This window comes from Typha latifolia, chromosome 13 (assembly GCF_019914945.1).
Source record: "Typha latifolia isolate L0001 chromosome 13, TyphaL0001v2, whole genome shotgun sequence".
Classification (NCBI taxonomy): domain Eukaryota; kingdom Viridiplantae; phylum Streptophyta; class Magnoliopsida; order Poales; family Typhaceae; genus Typha; species Typha latifolia.
In genome coordinates, this window is record NC_133098.1 from 3,460,253 (window position 1) to 3,482,292 (window position 22,040).

A 22,040-nucleotide genomic window follows, 5' to 3' on the forward strand; every position below is an offset into this window, starting at 1 on the left:
AAGAGGAGCTTTGTATGAAAGAAAATTTTGTGCAGTCATTAATAAAAACTGAACATTTATTGCCAAGGGGTTGCGATTTTGATTTACAGTTGGAGACACAACAGGGGCAAAATAAATAACACCAAGACCTTCATTTAATCAAGGCCTTCAACATAACTTTATCTAACAAGTAACAGCATTTATTGCCGTATATTAATTAGAGCCCAGAATTGTAACTAACTCCTGTGTCTGGTAACCATTCATCCCCAAAGATGAAATTTCCCACCGTAAACTTCGATGCTTCTGAGGAAGATAGCGATGGGTGGACTCCGGCCCACCGGACCCGTCCCGACGTTGAGGCCCCCGGGCCGGTGTTTCCATACTCTCCGTAATACAAAGTCGACAGTGCAAAACTACCCGACCACTCCTCCCATCCAGCTGCGTTTATTGAACTGTCTAAGTAACTAGCCATCACGACAGTTCTCGAATACTTCATCCACGGCCGGCCGAGGTACGTCGGCGTGCCGCCCAAGTCCGACGAGCCGATGATTCGACACTTGTGGATCGATATGCCGGTGTTCTGGTTCGGGTCGGACCGGCCTTGGGCCGTCACGGAATTCTTCTGCCCCGAACCGGGCTTCCGCGGTTGGATGTAGCAGTTCTGGAGGACGACGGCGGAGTTGCCGAAGATGAAGTCAACGGTGCCGTAGATGTCGTCTTCGGCGTAGAATTGGCGGTTGGAGTGGGTGTAGAGGGTGTCTTGGTAGCCCTGGATTGAGCACTGGTACACGACGGATTTGTCCCCGCCGACACGGAGGGCGACGGCCTGGTGCTTCGCCGGGCCGGCGTTGTTGATTATGGTCAGGCCTTTGGCTATGAATCCTGGTCCCATAGCAGCTGCAACAATATACTACGGTCATGTAACAATATTCACTTATTTACGATAAATGACTTAAGGAAATTGTTCATTTCACCAACTAGATTTTAGTCTCAGAGAAAATTACATTTCACCCGCCTAAATTTATTTTACCCTGTCTATAATTTTATTTATATTATTTTACCCCGTGATTAGAAATCAATATATTTATATTGGCTATTATTGTAAGATAATAGTATTTCTTTTCAAAAGTAATAAATTTCTCACCTATAATTAAATAGTAACTGGATTCTTTGCAATCCATACGTATATAGCTGGATTATTTTATTATGTGTCCACTTGGTCAGTTGCAAAGCCATATTTGTTTGATTAGCATCAAAAGCCAAACTGATTTTCTATTTTGTACGATCACCCTTTTTTTTCAATTTTATTTTGCAGAACTAACCAAAACCAATTGTAATCACCTAATTAATATTGTCGTATGTAAGGATAATTATATTTTTGGCTTTATTGTTTTGTGCAACCGAATCCAAAATTTTGGACTAGTTTGCATATAAACCACTTATACTAGCGATCCTAATGTTTTTTCTCTATCATTAAAACATGGTAGCAAAAATTTGTAATATATACAATTATTATACTTTCTAATTTCATGGTTTATCTAGACTAGATATGCTAAAATATTTAGGTTTGTTTTCTTTTTACTATATTTTCTTTAAAGGTACTTACAAAGTTTTTAGCGTTTTTATGTAGAGTATATACTTGAAAGAAAATTTCAAAAGTTTCAAGTACTATAATAAAAAAAGATGTAGATGGTTTTAGTAGTTTAAGTATGTAAATATTTTGAACTCGTCGTTAAAAAATATAATTTTTAAATGAAAAATTAATAATAAATTCAACCAAAGAAAAAAAAAAAGTTGCAATAAAAGCAAATAGTGTAGTAGTAATATGCAAAAGGAACCTCCAAGTTTTATTTTATTCGTGAAGGTTAAAAAATTCGTACCAACGGTAGCGGACTCATAAGTGCTCCATCCGTCTTGGGCGTTGCGGTGGGCCACAATGACCGATTTGCCCTTCCCGTCACCCATCAGCATGACGTTCCTCTGCTTCGTCGTCACCTTGATGTTCTCGTTGTACGTCCCTGCCTTCACGTAAATTACGCTCCTGCCACCGCTCGCCGCCAGCGACACGTCAGCGATCGCCTCCCCGATCGTCTCGTGGGTCCCGCTACCGTCCGTGGCCACCACAGCGTCCGCCTTGATCTCATCCGGGGAAGCTTCCAGAAGCCTCCTGTCCGCCGCCGACACCCAGCTGGGGAACTTTCTAGAACCTCCCAGAAGCTTCCTCCCTAGCTTCCCTCTCCCTCCCCCCCCGGCGCCGCCCTCGTGGAGCGCGAGCGCGTTGCTTATGAACTGCGTCAGCCCGTTGACCTGCGACTCTAGGGCGCTCCGCGCGTGCGAGTCCCCCACGCCGGCGAGGCTCTCCGCGCACGTGGCCTGGTTCGTGAGGGCGGCGCTGAGCCACGTGCTGACGTCATGGGGGCTCGCCCCGTCCTCCGCCAGCCTGGCGACGTCGTCGAGCTGCTCCAGGCTGGCCTCCAGGAGCTCGAGGCAGTCGTCGACGCCGGACGGGCGGCTGGGCTTCGACTTCTGGCTGTACACCGAGAGGTTGTACGCCACGTCACGTGCTGACCTGGCACGGCCCATCGCGAACTGCACGGAGACATCGAAGAGTTGTTTACGTGATTTAGGTTCGACGGCGGTGGCGACGGCCGACTCGCACGCCTCCGGGTAGAGCGTCGTCTTGCAGACGTCAGAAATGCCGATAGTACTATTTAGTTGTTCAGAAGACGCTGCTACTATACTAGTAGTACTCAAGAATAATACGAATAAAAGGGTACTTATCCATCTCAAGACCATTTTATTCATACTTACAATAATAAAGAAAAATATAAGAGAGAGAGAGAGAGAGAGAGAGAGAGAGAGAGAGAGAGAGAGAGAGACTTTGGGGATCTATGAGGCTAATAGGAGTTTTACAAAGAGAGTATATATAGAGAAAGGTGGTAGAATGGTGGTTCCATGGATGAGAGTAGTCGAATTCTTTGTTTAGTGGAGGAGTCAAACTAAAGGGTCCACGAAAAAAGAGTGGAATACTAAGCAATAAGCATAATAATCGAACAGGAATCAAAGTAGTGCCTACTTGTTTGTTCCTTGATGCAATTTACCTAGTCATTGGAAGTAACTAGGCTAATAGATTTGCATGGTATGATCATTAGATTAATGAGCATTTATATAATATTATCATCACACAGTTTAAAGTTGCATAACATTATCATCTCTTTGTCACATTGCATCATGCAGAAAAGGATAAATATAGCTAAGTATATTTCATTCATCTACTCGTAGAAAATATATAGAATTAATGTCCTTTAACATTATTCTTTCTTGCACTCATCATCCATATCTGTTTTTTCTTCATCTATTTTTTTTTTCAGAATCCTCATCAAATGTTTAGGTTAGAATTTAATTTTCTGTCAGAAAATTAATTTTTTTACGAAAAATTATTAAAAGAGAATGCATGCGCCATGCAGATATTTACGCGATGAAATTGATCACGCTTTCTTTAGTATCCAAATCAGTAAAGAATAGTATGCATATAAACTTACCTATCAAAGGAGTAGCGATCAAAGTTTTATCGTTGTTACCGTATAAATTTCCCGTACGAGGAACTTTTTGTGTCGTTATTTAGTCATTATCGGTAAAGTATTTTCATCGTTAGGGGGTGACGTAGAAGAATTGAGTTTCAAATTGAGATCAAAGATTCTTTCTGGCTAAGATGATGACATAAAGATGGCAATCAAAGTGAGTATTGATTAGGTGGAATGTCATGTTCCTTTGTGTAAAATATGCTTCTTTCGTTTTCATGATAGTATTTAACTAGTCAACATTCAAAGCATACATTTGATAGATAAATTAGAACTTTCTGAAGCCTATTATTTACATGCTTCTGATTTATCATGCCATCTTTATAATGTCCCATAATGTTCTTGATAGGAACAAAATCGTTAGAACAACATTAGTTTATCAATAGGTATGAGATTGTATAATTTTTCATCCATGAAATAGTCAAATTAAGAGAATTCCTTTTCGAATTGCAAACAAATTTCAGGAAAAGTAGTGTTGCATTTGTTATATAGACAAGAACAGGCATGCATATGTTTTGATCATGCGCTACAAAAGGAAAAGTATAAAATGGAAAAGTAGGCATACAATCAAAAGTAAGAAATGGAATATTAAGATTATATACGTGTGAAATAGCTCTTTCCTCTTCTTCTCTATTATATAGATCATGGCTATTATAACTCTCTTTAAAATAGATAGATAAATCCATAACTTGCTCATTAAAAATTGGAAAAATCCTGGCATCTTCTCTTGCCTTCTCTTTAGAAAACCAGTATTCCGACACATCTTTTGCCTATACAAGAGCCCTTATTCATTACATATATATAGTTCATATTATAGCATATATATATATATATATAACAAGCTATTTCTTTGTCCACAATAGTAGTTCTTTCTCCATAGAAAAAAAAAAGTTAATTTAATTATTCAACTTGCATATAGAAAACTATCATATATTGCAAAAATTTTGCAAAAATTTGGTATAGCATAGATCTTCTAATTTCCTCTCTCTCTCTCTCTCTCTCTCTCTCTCTCTCTCTCTCTCTAGATCTCTCTACTTACACCGACATTATTGATTGTTTTTTTGTGGTTTTCGCCAATGCTTTCTTCAACGCCAATTTGCATATATTTCGCCAATATTGGTGCCTCTTGGTCCACACATTTGGGGCAGTTGCCACTGGATAACTACAAAACTGGTAGCCTTGAAGTGCAATCACAAAGATATCACTTTCTTGGCGAGTCTGAAAGACTACCGAAGAGTGCAACATAGGAAGGGTAACTACTATTCAGTCTTTGAAATGGTTGCGATTTGTGTCTCCTACAATGACTTGCAAACTTCTCTATGCCCCATCTCAACTTTATTTCTTGTACTCTTCCCATATACAATAGGAACCCATCTGATCTAAGAGAGGCATCTTTCCTCTAAGAGTAATTGGCGTATGAACAGTAATGGATCTTATAAGACTAGTTGGGATGTCACGGACTAGTACTGCAAGAATAATACGGATGAATGTACTACATATCAGCTAACTGAAGGATTGCAAGCAAATAAGTTTGCTCTTATCTATTAGCCTGAAGAGACTAGATGTTGTGCCCTAGTTTTGACTCCAAGCTTAAGACAGTCTCTTTTTTTTTTGTTGGCTCTTATAGGTGTTTTGTCTCCATGACCATAGGAATCTGATAAGATAAGACCATTATTCTCATCTTGTCCTCTTTTATTTTTTGATATTTCTTTAACACTCAGTAGTGACTAGAGAAAAATCCACTATTCCATAGTAAATTGATGGCCAAAATGTGACCCACCCCCCACCCCCCAAAGTTGAATGGGCTACTACTTGTGATTATATATGTATATATACTGTTATATGACTAAGTATAGGTGTAGCTTGGATTTGTATTAGAAAATAATATTGGCAGTGTTGCAGCTAATTCTTAAACAGTACACCACACCGCACAAGAATAGCTAATAGAAAATAAGAATTAAATGCGGCTTTGAAGTTATGTTAAAGTAACCAGTTAACTTAAAAGTTTAAATTATTAAGTAATGATAAGACAGTGCATACATATAATATCTATAACAAATAGAAATATTTTATGTTCTCTCCCAATAAAAAAAAAGAGTAGTAATCTTCAATTGGATGAAACAAGCAATTCAAACTAGATAAATAACTTTGGGATAAAGTAGTGATACATCAAATCAATGTATAAAACCTAAGTATGATTGGCGATTCTCCATTTGTGTGACACCAAAAAAGAGAAAGGAATCGAAGGTTATTTTCTATACACGGCCCTACGAGTTGGTGGGCTTTCAAGTTGCTCTGGCACATGGGATGCCGGAATAACACGTACAATTTTATGAAGTGGGTTAGTAGGAGATATAACTATATATACCAAAAACTTAATTGCTAAAGATTAGGTTGGTTGTCTTTGTAATTGCCCTAAATGAAGTGTGACATATATGTATGTATATATGTATCTATGTATGTATTAGAGACACATTACCCATATATAATTAGTTCTAGGAGCTCTCAAATAGATTTATGATAGCTAGATAGCACTGATAAATATATTCTCTAGCGCACTTGATATAAGGAGATTTGAATCTAGGAATGAGACTTCTAACCTCCCCACCTAATATATCACATTAATAGTTCAAGATATACTTTTTAAATAACTAAATTTAAAAATATTATAGATTTCATAATTCTACATATGTCTTTTTAAGGCAAAACAAAGTGTCATCTAATTGGTATAAGTTTTGAAAAATTCTCTTGCTACAAATTATTCTGACTATTTAGGCTAAAGTCTCTTCTTCCGAGGGGAAAAAGAAAGAAATAGTAGTTGAGCACAGTTTGGCTAAGATGGCAACTAACGTACGTGCAGGGTCTTTTTGTGTTCTTATCTTCTAGCTTAGAAAGAAACCAAAGATATATTTCATACTCATTGACTTCTTCAGAGGAAAGGGTGGAATCCAACAAAATAGAGCATTTGATATGAAAATTGGAGCTTTCAGTAGGACCCGTGCACCCAATCAATGTCAATAACGGACATCGTTTAGTCTCAATCATGATAAGAAGCTACATAAAAGACTACTTGTTAGAGGAATAAATAGGAAGAACGAGGGTAATGTGCATGGTTTATGGTACCTTTGAAGGTTGAGATGTTGCATTCCATCTCACTAGTGGAGATAGATAGCTGGGCCTCTGGAAAGAGACTGTCGTTTGGAACAAATCTAACAGGGTGAGAAAGAGAGATTCCTCAAAAACCAATTGGATAAAGTTGAGTTCTTTGTCTTCAAGATTTGGAATAGTTTGAGGCGCTTTTTTTTTTTTTTTTTTTTTCTTGTTCTTCTGAATAGAAAGAATGCCTGTAGGCAGATTCTTTTTCATCTTAATTCAAGTAAAATTTAAACTTATATAATACAATCAAGAGGAATAGAGAGTTGATCCCTATGAAGAGCTTATGTTGAAAATTGGCTCGAAATTAAGAAAATTGTTAGGATCGAATGATTAACTGTGTTCAAACAGCGTTTATTGCAGTTTGTTGTTTGTTGCCGTTCTAGTTTTGTATGCCGGTGTTCGAACGACGCCCATCTGTTTGAACGAGATGGAAGCTTTGGAATGATGTTTGGACATTTGAATAACTGAAATCTGGAAGGTCACAATGTTCAAAAGGCGTTCAAATGTGTTACCACGGGCATTCGAACGCCATTCACCAGTTCGAAGAGTTCTGTGAGGCGTGTGTTTACAGTGGTGCACGTGCGTTCGAACGCCATCCACCTATTCTAATAGCCTACGGAACGTGTTACCAGCAGTACACAGACGTTCAAACGACCATCCATTCGAATGGCTTGCATGTTTTCTTCCGCCTCAAGTTAGCTTTATAAATAAATAAGTCGAGTTTTAGGGGTTGTGGTGGGAGCAAGCTGTAAGAGAGAAAATGTGAGACTTTTGCATGAGAAGAGGGCTTTATGAGATAGCACTCCTCTATTGTATTTGAGAGAGATTGGAGAGAGGAAAACTTTTTGTATTTGCATATCTATTTGTATTGGATTAGTGGATTAAAGCTTTGCATCACTCATGGATGCAGGCATGTCGCCGAATCATGTAAAATCTTGTCTCTCGTTCTCTCTTCTTTGTGGTTTACATTTATTTTGGAGTTTTTATCTGTGATTTAATTGGGTATTAGAAGTTCTCTATATTTAGCATCTTAATTGTGGATTTTCCATTTGGTATTGATATTAGCTTTGCTAATATTTAGTTTACCTTAATATTTTGTTATCCTATTGGATTTGTCTGTGGGATTAAGAATTCGCTCTCACTGCCCTATTCCGCACAACAGCTTCGAAACCAGCACAACAATGCACTCATATGTATCAAACTCGTGAGGGTTATATAGATTACAATTAATAATAACCTACACGTATCAAGATGCATTTATTTTAGAGTCTTTATCTGTGATTTGATTAGGTATCAGAAGACCTCTATATTTAATATCTTGATTGTGGATTTTCTATTTGGTATTAATACTAGCTTGCTGATATTTAGTTTATCATAATCTTTTGTTATTCTATTGGATTTGTTTGTGGGATTAGAGATTCAGCTGTCCTATTTTGCACAACAGCTTCGAAATCAGCACAACAATGAAATCATATGTATCAAACTAGTGAGAGTTACATAGATTACAAGTAATTACAGCCTAGATTCACTTAAAGACAAGTTCGGATAAGCAAAGCTCTGGCCGAGCTTTTTCCACGACATCAATGGCTGTCATCTCCCACAGCAAAGATTCTTAGTACCACTGGGAAAGATACAAGGAAATTTTGTAGCTGTTGGGGAATTGTATCTTTCTTTTATAGCTCTTGTAATTCCATCTATAACTTTCCACATTGATGTGTTAGGTTTGTTGGATACTATAGACACATTAGAAACATTCTTCTAAATTTACTGCAGCATAACTTTGCAAAATGACAAATCTTCTCCAGTGGCATAGAACTAACATTTGTAGTGGCTCACAAGAAAGTCAATACCTAGATGTGAGATGAAGATATAAGATAATGCCATTCTGTATATGAATAGTTTGAATGTTTAAGAATTTTTAAACCTAGGAATAATTAGAATAAAAGCTAATGAAATTACAAACCGAGCTCACACTTGTTTGAATCATCTCACAATCTGCACATCAAAAGCATTTCAAAACAACTTAACTCCTTCCACTACCCCAATGTTGATTGGAACACCACACCAGTCTCTGCAATCCAATCACTACCTTTCAGGAACAACTCAACTGTATACTTCTTAGCCTCTTCAGCAGTGATTGCTGGCGTATACCCAGGCCACTTCACTCTCTCAGCAACACTAGACCCGGGCCCGGTATTCTGGTACTCGGAGTAGTATATTGTATCGGGCGGCAGCGTACCTGCTACCCACGACAGCCAACCGGCCGGGTGGATAACCGAACCGATCTCCGATTGCATGATGATCGTCGTCGAGTAGTCCTTCCAGGGTCTACCTAGGTATGTAGGCACTGTTACATTGTCATAAGGTGTGATGCTACAGCCTTGGATTGATATGCCAGTGTTCTCATTTGGGTCCTTTTTTCCTTGGGCCGTGATAGTGTTTTGCTGATTGGGCAGGGCCTGCCTGGGCCGAATATTGCAGTTTTGGAAGACGACCGAGGAATCGCCGAAGATGAAGTCGATGGTGCCGGTTATGTCGCATTCACGGTAGAATTGCCGGAAGGAGTGAGCATAGAGAGTGTCTTGGAATGCGTCGAACGAGCAGCGGTAGAAGACTGAGCAGTCGGAGCTCGACCGGAGGGCGACTGCTTGATGCTTCTCTGGGCCGGCAGAGTTCTTAAAGCCCATGTCCCTTGCCATGAACCTCTTTCCAGCAACAGCTGAGGTATGAAATGTTGTACACATTATTAAACACTAAGATCATAAGCAATTTTAGCTGGACTTCATTTGAATAATATTTGGTTAATTTTATTTGAGTTGGACTTTTTGGTAATAATGGCATTGAAATAAACTCTATCTAATCTTATTGTTCTGAAAAGGAAAAAAAATATTATGTTATATTTTTCTACTTTATTCTTGGTCAGCATCCGATTACGAAGCACCATATCAGTGAAACGTAAATGGCCTGATTTGATAAATTTATAAATACTATATTATAAAATAAGAGTCATTTTTTATGGAAGTATTTTATTATCCAGAAGAAATAATTATTCTAAGTTGATCAAGGTTGCTGATTGTGAGAGCTATATACTTGATAAAAGCTATAGTAGTTTAGCGAATAATTTAAAAATTACAATAGAACTGCTAATAAGTTTGAGAAAGAATAATAGATTTGTCAAAAACTCACCAACACAAACAGACTTTAAAAAAGCATCACATGATGCAACTGGCCGTCTTGAGACAAGTGCGATGTGCTGCAAATTAATTAGCCCATGAGGCGTCAGACAAGTGGTCTTGGTCTATCTGACTATCTCCCATCACAAGGGGCCAGTGGGATGTTAATCTATCTAGGTTTTCTCCCAACTTTAATGTATTTTATTAAGATTTTTATTGTTCTTTCACTATGTTTTTCAATTCAACGCTTGATATTTTCAATAAATCATTCAAAACATTCTGAGAAGTGTGTGTTTGGTGATTTATTAATGACAATATAGAGATCAAATTAATAATATTGAAACAAAAGATTTAAACTGCAATAACCACATTACTGCAAAATGAAAAAAAGAAGAAAAACCCTAGTCTATTTCATCGTCAATAGTTTATCCTCTAAATTACTGACTGCAGGAATTTCTGGCTCAGAAACTTGAAAGTAATTGATTGAATAGTTATCAAAATCCGACTGCATCAACTAACAAACCAGTTCGATTTTAACCCATGCAAACAGGCTTTTTTTTTTTTTTTTTTTTTTTTTTTTTTTGGCAAACCGATTAGATATCTTCAATTTACAAAGTTATCTTATCATTAATATTTCGTTATTCTATTCTTTATTCTAAAGGTATTTTAGTAATAGAATTTTAAAAATGTTTCATTACAACATAATTTTGTCTTAAAATTTTGCAATCGTTAATTTATCAAATGTATTGATCCCTATAGTTCTATATAAATTTCATGATTTTTTTGCTGGTAAATTATATTTGTGTTAAAAATATTTAGTAAATAACATGTTGTTGGATTACTACGCAGGAATTGATTCATATGCTACTAGCTGTGATATGCAAAACCACAGGTTTTTAAATTTTGACGTAAACCATAAAGATTAGTTTAAAACGGCTAAATAATATAAGACATACAATTATACTCCTTCTAACTCAGAGCTATTTGCTAGAATTATTTATATGACACTTAAATATTTTTTTAGAAAAAATCAGTGACCCGATCTAGTGAACCTCCCATAACGATGGCTATGCGCAGCCAATTACAGGCTGACAAGTAATAATGGAATGCAGAAATTTCCTACAGACAGGTTGCAGATGATCCCACTAGAGAGTATCATTATTATTTGTACAATATTCAAATATTGTAATTGTTTCATAAACTAGTTCTCTCCGTAATTTAAACAACTTTCTTTAGTTAATACTTTGACTCAAAGTATGCATCATTTGAACCTAACACTCATCAACCTAAGTACCGAACCAGCCAAATTAGTAAGCGTCTATTTTGCAAACAGCACCCTAATGCAAATAAGGAAGGAAAGAATTTATTTTTTAATTTTTTTAAAACGTACTAAAATTTATACTCCAAATATGTTCGAGAAGAACTCACCAAAGGTTGCAGTGGAAAAAGTCGGCGTCCCGTCCACAAAATTCAACTTCCCGTCGACGATCGTCTTATACATGCCGTCTCCCACCGCGATCACATTCCATCTGTTCTTGTCGATGAACACATTTTCTCGATACACCCCTTCTTTCACATAAATAACAAATGGGTCCTTGCTCTTCTTGGGAATCATGGCGATAGCCTCGCTGATCGTCTTAACTTGCCCTGTTCCATCTTGGGCAACCGTCACGTTCGGCTTCAACCGGCTCAAATCTTGCAAAAGAGCCCTCGGAAATCGGTGATTTCCAGTGGTCGCCAGTAGCTTCCGGTGGAATCTCGAGGTGAATTTTTCAAAAGCACCCAAAACTTTTGTCGCAATGGCTAGACTGTTACTAGTGAACTGGGTCGAATTCACCATGGCAGCCTCCAATTTTTCCCTAATGCTCTCCGTGGTCCCTTCGAATCCATCGAGGCACGTATCTTGATCGGTGATGGCGGCGCTGATCCAAGTTCTGAGATCGTTGATCGACGAAGCCGTCAGCGATTTCCCCTCGGACGCTGATCTAATCGACGAAATCGAATCATTCAATCGATCGATCGCGTCGGCGAATAGCTCCTTGCAATCCCTAATCGCCAACACAAGCCTCTTGTCGTTCAACGGGATGGTGAAGTTGGCGATCGAGGAGGAGACCTTCGAGATCTCATCCATGGCGACGCGAAGAGAGATCTCGAAGAGCTGCTTCGGATCGTTGCGTACGGTGGAGATCCCGTTCGCCGAGGAGATGCTGGAGAAGCACGAGATGGGGTACCGCGTGACGCTACAGACCACCTTGATGGAGTCGGATAGCGATGTGGACGAGGTTTGGTAGGAGTCGCCATCGCCGGTGCTTTTGCTTCTGACGGCGGCGATGGCGACGCCGATAACGATGGCGACGAGGACGATGGCGGCGACGCCGATAACGATGAGGCGGTTTCTGGATTTCCGGCGGAACTCGCGGTCTTCCGCCGGGTTCACCTTGCCGTATCCTTTGAAGGATTTGATGGTATCCATTCTTTAGCTCTTCAGTGGTACTGCTGCCTGCTGGTCTGTGAAGTGGGAGTGGAATTTGGGGAGTTCTATAGAGATTTGATTTTAGGGTAAGTTACATTTTCAACCCTGAGATATAACTTATTCACATTGCAACGTTGAAAAATTAAGTAAACCCATGTACTCGGACAGAAATCACCATATAGTCTCAATTCTTTTTTCCTTTTTCAGTTAACTGCACTTTAGCTCGGTTTAGCTCAAATTTACCAAATCTACTGTATTTAAAATTTTTTATTAGAACAAAGTTATAGAAAATTGGATATATTTTTAACGTATTTAAAATAATATGAATCAGATTTTAGATGACGAAATTATAACAAAATATTTATCTATTCAATTCTCTCCCATTTTGTCTCTTTTTTTCTTATTAATGAGGATTTATATCAAATATGACAAAAAAATTGGTAGTTATACTTTAATTAAAAAATTTATAAAATTATTATTTTTTCATAAAGAAGGCAAACTGCACATAGCACCCTACGTTAAAACATTGGGAGCTCCAAATCCTGGGACTAAACAACTGCATCTTACTATGATCGATCAGACATGGTTTGCTATCTTATAAAACAATGTCCTAATGCAAGGTCCTATTCCACTGCATCTGTTCACATTTAGGCTCAAGTTTTTTTCTCTTGGACGACTATCAATGTATGATCACATTGTTTGAGATCTTCCCAACCGCGTCTCTCGTTACCAGTAGTATGATATTAATGCAAATATATATATATATATATGACAGTTGTTAGACCCTGTCTGTGGTTGGTCATGATTATTATTTTCCTAACTACTACGCCTCAAGAACTTATTTATAATCCCTTCAATTTAGTCCCTGGTAAGATGCTAAATTTGTAAATTATCTTTTTATGCAATGTTATGTCTTGCATTTTACTTTCATACGCTTTAATGCTTTATACTTTGCCACATGCTAAAATGTTTAAAGGTAATTTATAAGAATGGGAGTACTAAGACACAAAAAGTTTGTTGTAAATAATAATAAATACAAAGCTAGAGGTTCTTTTTATAAATACACCTTAAAATTGATAATATGTCAAGCGAACAGACGATTCCAGGCTGAGATGCTTCTTCTACTGGGCCAGCCCGGCCCGGCCCAGGCCGATAACTGATACACCTCTTTCTTCCCCAAAAACCCCTACCGGAAAAATCCCACCTTTTCTAGGGTTTCCGCCATGGCCCTCCTCCTCCGAAGAAAACCTCCATGCTTTCCCCTCCCAATACTGAACCCTAGACCTCTCCTCCTCCCATTATGCAGCCCGACGACTCCTATCGATGCCCCAATTCATCCTTATCCGCCCCATTATCCCTCCTTATCCCGCTCCTATTCCACCCAAACCCCCAAGTTCCCGGAGTACGAGATGCCCTCCGTGACATGGGGCGCGATCCAGGGCCGCAAGGAGCGCCTGGTCTCCCGCGTCATCATCTCCGATTACCTCAAGTCCATTGGCGTCGTCCCCGACGAGCTCGAGGTCGTGGAGCTCCCCTCCACCGTCGACGTCATGCGTGAGCGCGTCGACTTCCTCCTCCGCCTTGGACTCTCCGTCGACGACCTCAACGCCTACCCTCTCGCCCTCGCCTGCTCCCTCCGCAAAAATATCATCCCCGTCCTCGCCTACCTCGAGAAAGTCGGCGTCCCGCGCGGTAAGCTCGCCGAATTCATACGCTCATACCCCCAGGTCCTCCACGCCAGCGTCGTCGTCGAGCTCGTCCCCGTCGTCAGGTTCCTCCGCGGCCTCGACGTCGAGCGCGTAGACGTCCCTTATGTCCTCCAGCGCTTCCCGGAATTGCTCGGTTTCAAGCTCGAAGGAACCATGAGCACCTCCGTCGCCTACCTCGTCAGCATCGGGGTCTGGCCCCGGGACATCGGTCCAATGGTCACGCAGTACCCGTTCTTCCTCGGGATGCGCGTCGGCACCACCATCAAGCCTCTCGTCGAGTATCTCATCTCGCTTGGAATACCAAAGTTGATCGTTGCGCGGATGCTCGAGAAGAGGCCCTACATTCTAGGGTACGATTTGGAGGAGACCGTGAAGCCGAACGTTGATGCGCTTCTCAGCTTTGGAATACGGAAGGAAGCGCTGCCGTCGGTGATCGCACAGTACCCGCCGCTTCTTGGGTTGCCGCTGAAGGCGAAACTATCGACGCAGCAGTACTTCTTTAGCTTGAAGCTTAGGATAGACCCCGACGGGTTCGCACGGATTGTGGAGAAGATGCCCCAGATTGTTAGCCTTAACCAAAATTTGATCTTGAAGCCAGTGGAGTTCCTCCGGGGCCGGGCCATACCCAATGAGGATGTGGCAAGGATGGTGGTGAAGTGCCCACAGTTGTTGGCATTGCGCATCGAGTTTATGAAGAATAGCTATTATTTCTTTAAGAGTGAGATGAAGCGGCCTGTGCATGAGTTATATGAATTCCCAGAGTATTTTACATATAGCTTGGAGTCTAGGATTAAGCCGAGGTACCAGAGATTGGCAGCCAAGGGAATTAGGTGTAGTTTGGAATGGTTCTTGAATTGTAGCGATCAACGGTTTGAGGAGAGGTTGCAGGGCGATTATATTGATGGAGATGCTCCAGGACCTTGTTTCGTCATGGGTGGTAAGCTGGAAATGCCAGGGAGCGAGATGGTGTCTGATGATGAGAAGGATGAGAGCGATGATGAGGTGCTCTACAGGCGAACCGTCTCACTCTAGTAAGTGATAGGTTGTGACCATATGATCTTGAGATATTTGTATGCAAATTATTTTGCTTAGGAGAATTTGTAATGGAGGATCTCTTGTTTTTTTAGGCTGGCCGTCAAATCTAAATTATCCTGCAATCTTTCTCGAATGGGCTTGCACTGGCATAGCCAAACCTTGTAAGCGTACTCCTTCTCTTGTCTTAACTCTTTCCCACCATAACAGACAGAATATGTATATAGTTGATGTTGCTACCATACATTTCAATATTGTTTAACGATATATATATATGCATGTATGTTTAAGTTTTTGATAATAATTGGCAGAAGAAAGTAATATCATGCATCTTTTTTTATTACATTTTTATTCCAGATACTAGGGAACTATCTTGACTTTCTATTCCTATAGTTGAAGCCATTTATCATTGGGGCAAGCTACTATCTTACCATCCTCAAGATCCATAGGGTTTTGAGTTTTGACTTAGTGGACAAATATTATACATGATTATAAGAGACCTGGATGATTTTGGTCTTGAATGTGAAGAAATAAGCTTAAAATATGTAGGACAAAGATTCTGAGCTTTAGGTTAAACTTTTTGACTGTCTTAGATAATGGTTTCTCTTTTCTCGATCATTGAAAGATCTTAAGACTCCCCTTAAGAAGCTACATGCATCTAGAAGACAGCCTTTTGCTTTGATAGTCCTGGAGCTGGTTTTGCCCTGAGGTTGAAGTTGGTAGTGAGCCATCAAATGTACTACATCTGATATCAGAATTAGGGGCATTAAAAAAGTTTATTTAATTTTACTTTAAGACGAAAGGTGAGCTTTACAAGGTAGTTAGTTTGTTTACATAGGCAGATAGGACTCATGGTACTTGCTGCATGATCTGCTAAACTAGAGATCTCATGCCTTCTTGTTTGACTTTTAGCAGACCAGCATCTCATGAATATGCTGCATAATTTCTTATGCACAGATTTTTTCTTATGCAGCATATTCATGAGATCACTTATAATCAACTATAGAGGCTCCTCTAGTGGCACACACTCATGTACTGCACCTAATTTCTCATCTTCCTTGATGGGAAAGAATTTTAAGACATCCATTTTGCTACACAATTAATCTAACATCAGGATCTCCTGCAACACTGGAACATCATGATGTCAATTGTTAGATAGTATATCAAGTCAACATTATCATGAATAACCCCCTTCTTCCCATTCTAGTTTTGCTTTTCCTTAGGTTTTTTCTATCTGTATAATCTGCTAACTGAAGTAACATTCAGATGCATTCATTCAATAGGATGTCCCTAGGTGGTAACCTTGAGTCTAGCATCAGATGTTGGAAGCTAATGACTTGATTGATCTTACAGTAAACCCGGTTGTGAAGATTTTTGAATGCATACATGAAGCTTTCTTGAACTAGATTCGTTTGGGACACATGAAGCATGTAGAACGGCAAGCAGCATAAAAAATGGCTTGTGATAAAAATATTAGAGAGAATATTGCTTTTTCTATTTGTTTCTCATACAGAAAAATTCTTCATTCAGCTCCATTGCTGCTATAAATATAATTATGCAATCTTCTACTGGATAGATGCTTTTACTTATTTCCGAACAAACAATTGGTCTGAAAATATAATTGACAAAGGTGAGTTAGGGGATTTTCTATTTACTTTTGCCCTCTATGAATTTTCATAGATATTAATTTATTTCACGAACTGTTTCTTTTTTATCACAATTTGAAATCAGTTCTTCAATGCTAAACAGGTAACTGTACAGGCTAATAGAGAGGATTTTTAAAGGTGGAAGGCGAAGCGGGTCATAAATGACAGCATTTGGGTCATTGAAGTGCATGAGTGATCGGATTTAGCTGCATAGACCGTGAATTTAGCTGCATAGACCGTCTGAACAAGGCATTGTTGGAGTTATTCTCTGGCATCCACAAAAGAGGAGAACAAAAGGGAGGGAAATTTAGAAGATGAGAGATATGATATAGGGAGAGGTGGTACTTTGAATTTCTTTGCAATATGATGTTTTGCAGCGAGAAATTATTAAAATCATGTCAAAACTCTAAACATAGGTCCACTATAGCATAAGAAAGAAGAAGAGGTTTATCTAATATCTACAGATTGATGCACTAGCTATTATATTGACTATATAGTACTAGAGCTATTTGTGTAACATTATTTCTCTAGTAAGTATTCACTGACCCCAACACATTGTATTTTAGAGTAAGACTCATGGTTGAATTGTAATTCGTACCTTGGTTATTATCATATTATGCCACTATCTTTACACGAGTCTTCCTCAGTGATTTTTAGGAGGGCATTCACGGAATAAGTTCTATATGGTATAATTATGTTTATTTATTATACTTATATAATTGAGGTTACTCGTTTTAGCTATTATAATGTTTCTTTATAAACTTGTATATTGTATAATAAGTACACCTGATGTGATATAAATTTAAGAGAGATAAGTATGCATGAATAAACTAGTATTGAGATAAATAATGATTTACCATTTTATGCTAGTGTAAAGAGATTTATACTAGAATAAGATTTCTCGTATTCCATATGAATGAGACCAATACTGATAAGGCATTTTAATCCCAGAATTTTTTACTTTCAAAAGCTTACCAGGTACTCTAAGGTGGATGGAAAAATGAAAGTCATTCCCAAACACCTCTCATTTGTTTCGTGCAGCTCAGATTAGTGCACTCCAATTCAACTACCCTGAATACAAATTCCACTATCTACATCCGCTTGAACCAAACAGTTACAGAAAAAAAAAATTAATCAGATCTCATCATCATAAGGAAACAACGTCGAATCCAACCATTGATCGCCATAGATGAACTGAGAAACCGAAAAATTTGATGCTTGATCATAGTTCATCACATGGTATCCAGGCCAGGTTACCCGGCCACCGGTGGCGGCTCCCGGTCCGACATTCATATACTCGCCGTAGTATAAGGTATCGAGGCTCTGATTCCCCGGCCACGGCGTCCACCCGGCCCGGTCCACCAGCCCATCAATATAAGACTCTATGTAAACAGTCCTAGAATAAATCCTCCATGGCCTTCCAAGGTAAGTTTTAATGCTCACATTACTATTAGCTAACTCATCAGATGCTACTATGGTGCAATTCTGGATAGATATGCCAGTGTCTTCATTCGGATCATCCCGGGATTGGGCCGTGATCACATTGGACTGGCCCAAGATGGGCCTTTTAGCGACGAGGTTGCAGGCCTGGAAGACGACGGCAGCGTTGCCGAAGATGAAGTCGACGGTGCCGTAGATGTCACATTCCCGGTAGAATTGCCGGAAGGAGTGGACGTAGAGGGTGTCTTGGTACCCGTCGATGATGCAGCGGTAGACGGCGGCGAGGTCGGCGTTGATGCGAAGGGCCACGGCCTGGCCCTTGGCCGGCCCAGCTGTGTTCCGGAACGTGAGGTCGCGTGCCAAGAAGCCTTGCCCTGATACAGCTGTGGGGAAAAAAAAGAAGCAGCAGCAGCTGATCATGAGAAACCAAATGGCTAACATTACAGCATAGAGATTAGAGAGAGGATTGCTTCTGCAGAGGATTTTGCCTCGAAAGAAAAAATCTAACTGATGTATGAAAAATGCAACCATGCATTCTTCACGGGCATTATTCCAAATGTTTCCCCTGAGCTACTAGGGTGGCAGTCTACACTTTTACAGGAGTTTTAGACCAACTAGAACTATTTTATATTTTTTTTACCGAAATAAGGTGTCACACAAACTTATTATTAAATAGAGTCTAATTTTATCGTTAGGTATTTTCTTGCCTTAGTTACTGAAGAACTAAGTTAAAAAAAATATATATATATAAAATGCTGATTAGTTCGGCATTTTTATTATGGCTACGATAAATTAAATCTAATTTGATAATAAATTTAAGAGTTATCAATTTTGATAAAAAAAAATTGAAACATTACTAGTTTGGTCAAAAACTCTGTATATAGTGCCAAAATATTATCATAGGGATTTATAGGCTGTACTCGGATAATTGGCATCCAAACACCACACTCTCTCTCTCTCTCTCTCTATATATATATAGAAATGATTTGTTAAAAGTGCATTGTTTAAGCTATGCATATTTTTCTAACTTAATTATCAATCCATTTCTTTAAGGCTTATAATAAACTAAACTCTTAAAAAATGCAATGATAATTATAATACTTTTTTATAAAAAATTAGCAATTATGTAAAATAGATAATTACACTATGTTGTTTATTGAACTACTGCTCATTTTCACATTCGCCTCCTAAATTTTTATTAGAGACATGTTAACTTTCTAAACTATACAAAATCCCATAAATTTTTATTAGAGACATATTAACTTCTTAATCTATAAAAAATCTCCAACTTCTCTTGACGGTATTAACACAAAATACCAAATAACATGTGAGAATCATGTGATCAATTTAGACCCTCTAGAAATTATTTCGTGTGAGATCTAAAGTTAAACACTTGATACTTGTATATTATTTTTAAACAAAAATATTAAAGATAACTAATGAAAGTAGCATTGCAAATATTATCAATTAATTGTCACGAAAACTAAATGAAAGGGTCTATATGGATATGGAAGTGTTTAGGTGTACTTAGGTGTATCAGATTCAGATCCCACACTCACGGGCGTACACTCATCTCAATCGGCTAAAAGCCCCAGCTATAATTCCATATCATTTTTGGCGTTCAAAATAAAAGGATAGAAATTTTTTTTTAAAAAAAAAGAAAAGAAAAGGAGAAAGTGACTCACCGACAGTGGCCGATCTGAAAGTGGTCCATCCGTTCCCGACGCTCCTATTCCCTGTGATGATGGTAACATCACTCCCCTCCCCGAGCATCACGATGTTCGTCTTGTAGCTCGAAACCTCCACGTTCTCCTCGTACACCCCCGCCCGCACCATTATCACTATGCGCCCCTCACTGTTGTTCGGTGCGAACCCTATCGCCTCCGTTATCGTCGTGAAGTTCCCGGTCCCGTCCTTCGCCACCGTCACCGCCATCCCGTCGTACCCTCCCACGCCGTCGTATTGGAGGATCCTCCGGTCCCTTTTCGACAGCCAACCCGGAAAACCGCCGTGGGCGGAGAGCCGGCGGCCGTGACGGTGGGGGTGGCTTGTCCAGGGGAGGAGGGAGAGGGAGTTGCTGACGAGCTCGTAGGCGGCGGAGAGGGAGGAGAGGAGGGGGGAGGTGGGCAAGGGGCCGCGGGAGGAGGAGGCGAGGCCGTCGAGGCAAGTGGCTTTGTTGGTTAAGGCGGCCGCGAGGTGGGCCCGGACGGAGGGGAGGGTGGAGGAGGAATTGGATTGGAGGAGGGAGGAGGAGAGGGAGAGGGAGGAGAGGGTGATGGCGTGGAGGTCGCGGCAGTCCTGGATGGCGGCGGCGGGTTGGTGGTGGGCGGCGGAGGAGAGGAGGGAGGAGAGGGAGGTGGCGGCGGAGATGGCCGAGTGGAGGGAGCGGAGGGCGAAGGAGAGGAGAGAGGAGGAGGAGGGAAGGTGGAGTGAGCGGGAGAGGGAGACGTCAGGATGCATGGAGGAGAGGCAGGAGGAGGGGTAGGGGGTGGATTGGCATATGGAGTGGATGGTGGTGGTATTGGGTGAGGAAGAGGACGGGGTGGAGAAGAGGAGGAGGAGGAGGAGGAGGAGGTGGGGGAACAGTGAGATGAGGAGAGGAGAGAGAGAAGCCATGGTGTGTGAGAACTGAGAAGGATAGGGGATAATGTAGTACTTCTGTAAGGTTTTATAATAATGGGTATGAGTGGCTGCATGCCTGCAGCTTGCTACTAGACAAACAGATCAGAGAGAGAGAGAGAGAGAGAGAGAGAGAGAGAGAGAGAGAGAGAGGATGTGAAGTAGTGAAGTTTTGGAGTGTGGTGAAGGGAGGATGGATCTTTGGGAGATGATGATTAGATATCTCATAATCTCTTGCTTGATTATGAGGAGTTAGCTAATTATCTTGTAAGTTTTAGGGGTTCTTTAGTCAGCACTCGTGTTAATTGTGAAAAAGTTGTTATTTTCTCATGTATGCAAATTACTACCTCTTTTTGTGTGTGGTATATTTGCAAATATATTGACTAAAAGACTCTCTGCATTATTTTGCACTGCTTTAGAATGTTTATAAAGTGTTGAATATTAACTATTTCTTTTCTCTTTCCTTTTTTCTTCTTTTTTGAAGAATGAAGTGAAAATTTAATATTATTTTGATTAACTAATAACTGCTGGTAGAATTTAAACTCCAAAATACTCATAAAATATGAGCTCTTTCAGCCATATAAGCACAATCCTCTCAGTCTCCTTGTATTTTTCACTTGTTAGCAATGTACTTAATCACTATTAGAAATAAAGAATTATCTTGCATTTTTATGTATTTCCAATTAATACATAATCTCCTTATTTTTAATGCCATTTTCCCACAAAATCTCCATTTGGGATTCAAAAGCAGCAGATGGATTAATTGACTCCATCCTGCACAAAGTCAAGAGTGAAGACAAGGGAATGTTTGGCTTGCTTGACTCGTGAGTGGACTCTTTTTTTCTGTTCAGTCCATTGCCGTGACTTCTGGGAGGTAGCTCACAAGTTTCGGCCTTTTCCTGAGTTTAATAAAGGTAAAGCATAACTCTGCCCTCATCTTGCAGGGAGTAAATGGTTTACAAATTTCAAGTACAAATAATGCAAAATTAACACCCTTTTATTCTTTTCAGTAGAAGTGATCTTAAGCTTTTATTTCTTTTTCTTTTTTTTATGAAAGAGAAAAATTAGTGGTATTTTAATAAATCAGTATTGCTGAGATTGGAACATGAATTTCTTAAACACAATGGGTTCTTTTAACTATTTGAGCACTATTCCATTGGCCACCTTCATTAGTTATTAGCAAAAATAGATAGTAAATTACAGTCTGGTAGCATTTAAGTGTATTACTTAGT

General features: G+C 39.6%; 4 protein-coding genes across 5 annotated transcripts; 1 reads left to right on the plus strand and 3 right to left on the minus strand.

Moving 5' to 3' along the window:
- Positions 1-38: 38 nt before the first annotated feature.
- LOC140800182 (pectinesterase-like) lies at positions 39-2,989 on the minus strand. Its single transcript, XM_073154848.1, has 2 exons — positions 1,860-2,989; positions 39-876 (listed from the first exon to the last, which is right to left on the minus strand). The coding sequence occupies exons 1-2, from the start codon at positions 2,782-2,784 to the stop codon at positions 197-199; spliced, it is 1,605 nt and encodes a 534-aa protein (XP_073010949.1). The 5' UTR covers positions 2,785-2,989; the 3' UTR covers positions 39-196.
- Positions 2,990-8,578: 5,589 nt separating this feature from the next.
- LOC140800409 (pectinesterase 3-like) lies at positions 8,579-12,411 on the minus strand. Its single transcript, XM_073155182.1, has 2 exons — positions 11,318-12,411; positions 8,579-9,435 (listed from the first exon to the last, which is right to left on the minus strand). Exons 1-2 carry the CDS (start codon positions 12,360-12,362, stop codon positions 8,753-8,755), a joined length of 1,728 nt encoding a protein of 575 aa, XP_073011283.1. The 5' UTR covers positions 12,363-12,411; the 3' UTR covers positions 8,579-8,752.
- A 1,060-nt stretch (positions 12,412-13,471) lies between these two features.
- LOC140800269 (transcription termination factor MTERF4, chloroplastic) lies at positions 13,472-17,361 on the plus strand. 2 transcript variants are annotated; one of them, XR_012111170.1, is made up of 3 exons: positions 13,472-15,102; positions 15,199-15,267; positions 16,853-17,361. XR_012111170.1 is itself a non-coding variant. In XM_073154957.1 (1 exon), exon 1 carries the CDS (start codon positions 13,586-13,588, stop codon positions 15,101-15,103), a length of 1,518 nt encoding a protein of 505 aa, XP_073011058.1. In that variant the 5' UTR covers positions 13,482-13,585. The 2 variants fall into 2 exon arrangements, 1 of the variants encoding a protein (XP_073011058.1); XM_073154957.1 differs by lacking the exons at positions 15,199-15,267; positions 16,853-17,361 and having other exon boundaries at positions 13,482-15,103.
- A 380-nt stretch (positions 17,362-17,741) lies between these two features.
- LOC140800268 (probable pectinesterase/pectinesterase inhibitor 12) lies at positions 17,742-20,909 on the minus strand. The gene is made up of 2 exons (XM_073154955.1): positions 19,875-20,909; positions 17,742-18,572 (listed from the first exon to the last, which is right to left on the minus strand). The coding sequence occupies exons 1-2, from the start codon at positions 20,803-20,805 to the stop codon at positions 17,884-17,886; spliced, it is 1,620 nt and encodes a 539-aa protein (XP_073011056.1). The 5' UTR covers positions 20,806-20,909; the 3' UTR covers positions 17,742-17,883.
- Between the last annotated feature and the right edge of the window lie 1,131 nt (positions 20,910-22,040).

Coding starts and splice junctions, on each gene's coding strand:
- LOC140800182 (XM_073154848.1), bottom strand. CDS start 2,784: ATGAATAAAATGGTCTTGAGATGGATAAGTACCCTTTTATTCGTATTA. Junction 877..1,859: donor TTATGAGTCCGCTACCGTTG/GTACGAATTTTT, acceptor ATATTGTTGCAG/CTGCTATGGGACCAGGATTC.
- LOC140800409 (XM_073155182.1), bottom strand. CDS start 12,362: ATGGATACCATCAAATCCTTCAAAGGATACGGCAAGGTGAACCCGGCG. Junction 9,436..11,317: donor TTTTTCCACTGCAACCTTTG/GTGAGTTCTTCT, acceptor TTCATACCTCAG/CTGTTGCTGGAAAGAGGTTC.
- LOC140800269 (XM_073154957.1), top strand. CDS start 13,586: ATGGCCCTCCTCCTCCGAAGAAAACCTCCATGCTTTCCCCTCCCAATA.
- LOC140800268 (XM_073154955.1), bottom strand. CDS start 20,805: ATGGCTTCTCTCTCTCCTCTCCTCATCTCACTGTTCCCCCACCTCCTC. Junction 18,573..19,874: donor TTTCAGATCGGCCACTGTCG/GTGAGTCACTTT, acceptor TTTTCCCCACAG/CTGTATCAGGGCAAGGCTTC.